Source organism: Phaseolus vulgaris, chromosome 5 (genome assembly GCF_051622355.1).
Source record: "Phaseolus vulgaris cultivar YP4 chromosome 5, ASM5162235v1, whole genome shotgun sequence".
Classification (NCBI taxonomy): Eukaryota; Viridiplantae; Streptophyta; class Magnoliopsida; order Fabales; family Fabaceae; genus Phaseolus; species Phaseolus vulgaris.
Window position 1 is genome coordinate 1,893,358 of NC_143502.1, and position 8,214 is coordinate 1,901,571.

Consider the following 8,214-nt stretch of genomic DNA (forward strand, 5'->3'; position numbering starts at 1 on the left):
TTTTTATATTGTAAACGTAATTTATTTCTTAATATATTTTTTCATTTATTGAAGTTGTATTTTTTATATTTAAACAGATATGTCACTCTTACATTAAACTTTGTTATTTGTCATTCCAATATAAAAGTAAAGTTATGAATAAAACTTATTACATTTCTTTTTTCCAGAAGTTGAATTGACATTAAGAAAATTTAAATATATATTTATTCTCTAATTTTCTGATGTATATTTTAAAGTAAACAATAACTTAAATATGATAATTAAATGTGATAATTAATTTTAGTAATGTTATCTAAAGACTTTGATGAAAATAATATATCTTCTCACCAGATATAAATTACAAGTTATTATTATAATAAGTCAAGTTTTCAAAAATTAATATATTATTTATATTAACAAAGAAATCTAAAATCACCCAAAATTTAACTATAAGAAAACCTACCCAAATACAATAACAAACAAACACTAGTGTAATTTGTATTGTAATATTCAATTTAATGACAACAGTTATTAAGAGATTTTTTTTAATATTTAAAGTAATTCCTATTGTAAGAGAAATTCAATGTAGTATTTTTAAACAATTGTGGAGATTAATGAAATGCATAAAAAATATTGTTTTAATTTTTTTTAATCCATTAAAAGTAAAAAAAAAAAGTGTAAAAAAAGCAAAGAAAATAGAAAAAAAAAATGTTAAAATTTACTTCTGAGTCTTCATTAGCCCTATTCAGATTCAGTTCCTCTGTGTGTGCCTTTGTTTCTCTCCCGAACAACAGAACCAGAATCAGTGACTCAAACTCCACAAAATTAGGGTTTTGCAGTGATGGCACTGTGCAACCGCGTCAGATCGGGAATCTCCCTCTTCAACAAATCCACCCTCGTCACTTCCCACCGATCCGATCTCCACCGATCCCTCGTTGTTCCTTCCGTTTCCCTCGTAAGAATCATACACCAAACAATCTCAATCTCTCCTTCTGATTTCATTTCCGTGCCCTCAATTCGTGTGAAATTTTTTGAATCTACGATTTGTATGCATTTTTATGTTTTGAATCACAACTTGCCTTCGTTTCGTTCCTATTCTTGTACAGGCCTCCAGAAATTATGCCAACGTGCCGGGAGCAAGGGACAGCAAAGTTAAGGTAAACGAATGCTTGGATTATGATTTATTTTATGTGATTCATTGAAGAAAAGAATATGCGTGGGAAACTGTGTGCATCGATGTGTTTTTTGGTTAAATAGTTTGTTGAATGGAGTGGTTATGTTTAGCAGAAGGGAATAGGAATAGTCCTTCGCAGTGCAGCGAAAGATGTTTTGAATCCCTGCTGTGATGTTTTATATTTAGTGTGTCGATCGGGATTGCCTTGGAAGGAGATACCTTTGGGTAGCCAAAAGAATCTTCTTTTTAATCATGTATTCAGTTAGGGCTGATTGAACATTTGTAGAAAGTTTCTCTTTTCTCTCCCCTGTTTTGTTTGTTGTTGTTGTTATGCATCGTTTGATCTGGTTTTTCCTTGTCTTTTTTCTCTTCTGTTGCTTTTTAGGTCCCTTTGGCTTTGTTTGGAGGTTCAGGAAACTATGCATCTGCTTTGTACATTGCATCTGTGAAAGCTAATGCAATCGAAAAGGTCGAGTCTGAGATTTTGCAATTTGTTGAGGCAGTTAAGAATAGTTCCAAATTTTCACAGTTTGTAAAGGATGTGTCTGTGGCTAAGGCTATTAGAGTAAAAGTCATCCAGGAGGTTTGTGGAGAAGCTAAGTTTTCAGACTTGACAAAGAATTTCCTTGGTAAGAAGTCTTTAATCCTCTAGTAGGCATGACACGTGTGAATTTCCTTCTGACTTTAGAGCATTAATCCTGAAAGATGTAATAGTTTTTTCTTTCCTGTTCTTCTATATATCTATATTTGGACATGTTATGCGAGTGTAAGCTAATTTTTGGAGGCACTGTGCTTTTTGTGCTATTATTACATTAGTAATAATTCTCATGGTACTGTGGCAGCTATCTCATTGTTAAGCATTCACATCTTTCAGTGGATTTTATATTTGCATCTTCTTTTTACTTCCCTTGATTGGAAATTATACTTAAAATATAGCTCCATATCACCCAATTGTCTCCAATGTTGATTCCAGTCATATGAAACTTACTGCTAATTGACAGCTTAAGTGTGAAGCACCAGAATTCAGTGCTCTCTTTCTACTTAGCTTTGTCTGCGTGTGAGTTATAAAACATTGAAACACATGTTCCAATTTTTTAAATACTAATATTTATTAATGTCTATAATCTACAATAATATTTAAATAATAATTAAAATATATAAAGGGGGTGCCTCCATTAGTTTTAACATGATAGCTCAGGATTGGCTTTTCTCAGTGCACTTCATGACCTTCCATTGACACATTGGCCAGTGTGGCCTTTAGTTTAGTTAAAAGTGGGTTTTCTGAACTTAGTTTTGGCCTACTATGGTGTTCCATAAAATGAAGGCAGTTTCACCTCTTTACTATTTGATTGTCATCCATCCCATCGAACTAAGTTCCTGATGTCATTAGGATCGATACTAACTGCAAGCTTCCCTGAGCTGTCACATCACTTTATTTCAGTATAGAATTTTGGTTCTCCCGAAGCTTGGATAATTTAGCCTCAGTCTCTTGGACTGCATTATTTTGCAATGCTGTTACAGAAAATTGCAACTATTGAAATTGAGTTTCTAGATCTGAAAGCTTGGCTTCCATGTCATATCCTTTGGACACAATGGTATCTGGCAGATTGGACCAATAATAAAAAGACCAAGGAGAAAAACATGTGTATTTTTGTATTACTGACTGATGGAATTGGGGAGGATTACTGCAAGACTATAACCTCCCGTCACAGAGGAAGTGCTTCAGAGAATAAACACTCTGCCGAAACCCTTAGCTGACAAAGTATAAAACAACAGGAATGCCCAGATATCCCCTCACCTTCATTAACCCCTCTAAAACTATCACCCTTTTTTGGTAATGGCAGTGACGCCAAAACAGTAAGGAACACAAAAGAATTTAGTCATATGCTTCTTTCTTAATTCACATTGTATTTCTCCTAGTATAGATGCTAAACTTAGGTCACTTCTCTGATGCTCAAGCTGGACCTATTCTACTTAGTTGACTTTATGCTAATTATATGAGTTTGGCCATGTTGAATAATACTTTTAAAAAGGATGCCTTTGGGAGTGTTACACAAACAGAAAAGGTCTGAAGTATGACAATCTCTCTCTCTCTCTCATTAAGTATGACAGCCAGTACTGTCAAAATATTATGTCAACTTGTTTGATGATACATGATTTTCCTCCTGTCAGTGTCAAGATGTGTTGCAGACATAGGTGGAATGATCAGGACGGTTCCTCCAAGGTGCTATATCATTGAAGTGGTGTGCAAAAATAGCCCCATTTTTTTGCATATTTTGTGCCTTATTGTCTCGGCAAGTAATAATTGTGTCTCTGCCTCTGGGCACTAGTTCCCCTCTCCTATCTCTTGTGCCCAACCCTTCCTATCTCTCTCTTATGTAACTCACAGCACTTTCTTCCCTCTCTGATTTCTGTTGCTGCTTCACTTTCTTCCCTTGTGCTTTCTCTGAGTCTCTTTTCTTCTCTGGTTGTGCTGAGGCTGTGTTATCTGGGTTCTTGCATGTATCAGTATTTAAATAGAAGATAGATAGATATGGGCAAAGAACGGAAATTGAACCTGTGCATGGTGGATTCACCATCCACTGCCTTGATCAATTTGGTTACATCCACCTTTATACTATGTAAAAATGATCTATGTCTCAATTTCTTAATAAATAATGAAACAAATAAAAAATGCATGTAGAAACCTAAATAATAGGATTACTATTAAGATAAAAAAGGAGCAATATTAAAAAAGTTGTTTGCATTCTGGTTGAAACTTAAAATACGTGTTATAATAGTGTGAGTCTTCAAGGTTACATGCCGTGGTATTTGTTGGAACTCATGTCTTTGGAGAATGCTAGCTACTTTGGTGCCACTTCTTTAGCACTTCAAACTATCTTATTTATCTTGAACTAATTAGATGGCAGCTACATTTATTTTTTTATACTATGATTCATTGATTATTATTATTTGGTTGTGAAGTTATTGTTGCTGAGAATGGACGGCTTAAAAACTTAGAGACCATTGCAAAGAGGTTTACGGAGTTGGCAATGGCATACAAGGGAGAAGTGAAAGCGACTGTGACCACTGTTGTTGTAAGTAGTGTTATACCTTTTAGAGTATTTTTACATACTCAGATTTTAGCATGTTATATATCCAATTCTAAAGAAGAGCTAGTATATTAGCATGCCTTACACCTACAGATAATTGCTGTTTTATTGCTTAGTAGTTGCTGCTGTAAACTGTCTAAATGCTCATATGCTAGTATCGGTAGTTGGGTATGTTGGTGTTTTGTGAAATTATATCAACATTGGCCCTTGGATGCTTAGTTGGATACATGATATGAAGTTATGTCGCTGAACAACAGAGTGATTAGTTATTCCCTTAACTATATTTTTATGCCAGGCTCTTCCCCCTGAAGAGGAAAAGGCCTTGAAGGAGACTCTTCAAGAAATAATAGGTTCTGGAGCAAAGGTTCATCTTGAACAGAAGGTACTGTGTGGAATTTTTTCCACCTGAGATTATGTGTGTACGTCTCCTGAGTTCGAGTTGTTAATTAGTGATTTTTTCCCTTTTGATTTTTCAGATTGATCCAAGCATACTTGGTGGCCTTGTGCTGGAATTTAGCCAGAAGGTCTTTGATATGTCTATTAAGACTAGGGCACAACAGATGGAGAGGATCCTCCGAGAACCTGTATCCATTGCCAACATCTAAAAGACAACATTTTGTGTGTTGTCATGGTTTAACTTACATTCTTGTTCATTATAAATTGTGTGGATACAGATTTCTATGGGATGGAATGCCATCATTTTGCAAATAAAAGCTACCTCTTTCCAACTTCTTGTTATGCTTTGTTGCAATTTTTTAGTGTATCTGAATATATTTTGATTTGGAATTTTGAAGAGGTTTTAGTTTGTGGGTGTTGTCTGTCATAATCTGGATATTCAATAATGATGCATCCTAATACAAAGCAAAGGAAGTTAAGTCTGTATGGAGGCGTTGGATGGGGTACTTGATGAGAAGTATTAGTTATGCATAAAAAAATATTAGAAGATAAACATAATATAAAAGAGTAATTTTATTGGAAGGATCTAATATTTACAAATGAATTAACATTAAAACTGTAATTGGAGAAGATGAAACATTTAACATGGGTGACGACAAACACATTCTTTTTTTAATTACAGATACACCACTTGTTAAATATTCATGTTTTTTTTTTCTCACAAACAATGAAGCACTTGTCGTTGTCTTCACATTTGTTGTATTTCTATGCTAACTTTAGACAACATTATCTCAACCCTTTTCCTTCACCCATTTTCAATGCTCCTCCATTTTCTACACAACACAAAATATATTCAATATTCAACCATTAATTCAAACCAAACAAATAATAAAGCATGCATAAATTAGTGAGTAGAGAATCTTATAGATTCAAAACAAAAACTTACCATTAGTGAGTAGAGAAACTTATAGATTCAAAACAAAACTTACCAATGTTGGTGCATAAATTAGTAGACTTTAGTGAGTAGAGAATCTTATAGATTCAAAACAAAACTTACCATTAGTGAGTAGAGAATCTTATAGATTCAAAACAAAACTTATCAATGTTGGTGCATAAATTAGTAGACTTTTGAATGTTGTGGATCACATTTTGAATGATACTTTATGAAGAAAAATGTATGAAATTGAATTCATATATTTGGGATAATATATGGACTGATGTTTATTTTTCACTAATGATCTAAGTCACATAAACTAAGATATCAGATGATGAAAAGCTGATGGGGGAGTTCATGCACATCGTGACGTATGAGATGTACTATTTGGGTTGTATTGAACTTACTCTGATTCTTTATCTTGAATTCGCTGGTAATCTTTGGATCGTTAGTCTCTAGTAGGACTTAATACAGATGTTTTAGAAGACGTCAATTGTTATTATGTTTGTTGAATATCCTAGATGTGTAGATCTATGTGATTGTTTTATGTTGAATTTTATTTTCACTCCTTACCCTTGTTTTTCTTCCTATGTTATGAACTCCGATGACCGTACTACACGAGACAAACATATTGGTGTCGGAGGGTCTACAAGTTATATTGTAAATATTTGTAGTTCTATAAGTTCTAATCATGTATTAGGAATATTTTGAAAAACATTAAGCTTGTATAAAGATATGTAGAACTTGTGTTGTAATTGATAGAGATGTATTATTGGGGTGTTACACATTTAACTCTTCAATACATTTAACCTACATTATTATCTTCTTTCCAATAACATTTTTTATTTAGAATTTATCATTTATTATTATTGGACTCCTTTAAACAATTTAACAAATTCTTAATGCAAAATAGTTAATAGAATTTATCATTTATTATTATTGGACTCCTTTAAACAATTTAACAAATTCTTAATGCAAAATAGTTAATAGAATTTATCATTTATTATTATTGGACTCCTTTAAACAATTTAACAAATTCTTAATGCAAAATAGTTAATAGCTATAATCTTAGCAGCTAGTTATATCAATTTAAAAATTAATTTAAATTTTTTTATCATTAATAAAAATTATTTTAAATATTAATAAATTTTGAGTTTATAAAATATTATCTAATTTAATCAATAAAAAAATAAATTTTAAATAAAATAATATTTTTAAAATGATTTAAATTATGGATGTAATAATTCTACGTTGCAGTTATTTTGATTTATAATAATATAATATTCATTCCTTTACATAGATGAAGTCAAACCTAACCTAATCCCATATAAATTAATATCTTAGAAGTTAGATTAAGTTCCATTATATTTAAACAGAAATCCAATCAAACTAAAATTTAAAATAATACTAATAATAATATAATTAATATTTAACTAAGTTAATAATTATATTTACTAAGTTATTGCCATATCATATCTATGTGATTAGAGGATATCAAATCTCTATTTATGGTATTGATTCCTTTTTCTCTATATAAATAAAGCAGCCATGGTTTATCTAAAAAATACACCAGTGTTCTCCACTCAATATTTCTCTGTACACTTGAGTTTAAAAATAATCTAAACTGAAAAGGTTATCAATTCAAATCACAATTTCTGTAAAGAATAATGTAAATTTTATCCAGCACCTCTGCCCCTATTTCTATTCACGAACCTAATATTTTCTGGCATTTTGACCAAGGATTATTCCTGTGTACCTCTCTTCTTAATAAAAAAATTAAAATAGAATCGATGTGCAAGAAAAAGAGCAAAATTTTCCCCTCAATAATCTTCTTCATCTTGTTCGTTGGCTTGATTGTTGGCTTGAGCTTTATACAACTCAGCAACCTGCAAAACATGAAAAGATGAAGATGACAAAAAAGAATCCATTACTATTTTCTCAATCTTGAATCATATTGGTACCTGCTCAGCTGATGTGGCCTGTTCAGGAGCTTTGTCATGCCGGAGTCGAATTAGTCGTGGAAATCGAAGAGATATGCCCTTCAAAGGAAAATGTAGAAAAATGTAGAAATGGCACAAAAAAAGTTAATGTTAGGCATCAATTCATTCATTGTATTACCTTGTTGGGATCAACTATGCCTCCTATGGAGGTTCGGGATAAGTAGAAACAGGGTTCGACGGCTCCGGCAGCGGGTCACTAGGTTCCGGCAGCGGGTCACTGGGGTCTGGCAGATAAGGTGGTAGGAAGTTTGGTTGTCGGGTCGGCACCGGAAAAATGGGGAGATGGTAGGAAGGAGATGGAAGGAATGGGGGGGCAACGATGGGAGGCCTCCGAGAAGCTGGAAACAAGGGGCCTCTAGCGGTGGAAGACGTCGACATAAAAGAAGAAGTGCAGGAAGAGGCACTGGAAGAAGAAGTGGAATTCGGCAGCAGGTCACTGGGGTCTGGTAGATAAGGTGACTGCGTTCCGACAGCGGGTTATTGGGTTCCGGCAGCGTGTTATTGGGCTACGGCAGCGGGTCACTGGGCTGGGCTCCGGTAGCGGGTCACTGGGGTCTAGCAGATAAGGTGACTGGGCTCCGGCAGCGAGTTATTGGGCTCCGAAAGCGGATAACTGGGCTTCGGCAGCGGGTCACTGGG

The 8,214-nt window shown here is 33.7% G+C and overlaps 1 protein-coding gene and 1 long non-coding RNA gene across 2 annotated transcripts; one reads left to right on the top strand and one right to left on the bottom strand.

The window, feature by feature from the left end:
• The first annotated feature begins 689 nt into the window (after positions 1-689).
• ATP5 (delta subunit of Mt ATP synthase) lies at positions 690-4,973 on the top strand. Its single transcript, XM_068642913.2, has 6 exons — positions 690-934; positions 1,086-1,136; positions 1,539-1,782; positions 4,118-4,230; positions 4,541-4,627; positions 4,722-4,973. The coding sequence occupies exons 1-6, from the start codon at positions 821-823 to the stop codon at positions 4,848-4,850; spliced, it is 738 nt and encodes a 245-aa protein (XP_068499014.2). The 5' UTR covers positions 690-820; the 3' UTR covers positions 4,851-4,973.
• A 2,107-nt stretch (positions 4,974-7,080) lies between these two features.
• On the bottom strand, positions 7,081-7,831 carry LOC150027418 (uncharacterized). The gene is made up of 3 exons (XR_016521039.1): positions 7,694-7,831; positions 7,537-7,614; positions 7,081-7,461 (listed from the first exon to the last, which is right to left on the bottom strand). It is a non-coding gene; the product is annotated as an uncharacterized LOC150027418 (long non-coding RNA).
• Between the last annotated feature and the right edge of the window lie 383 nt (positions 7,832-8,214).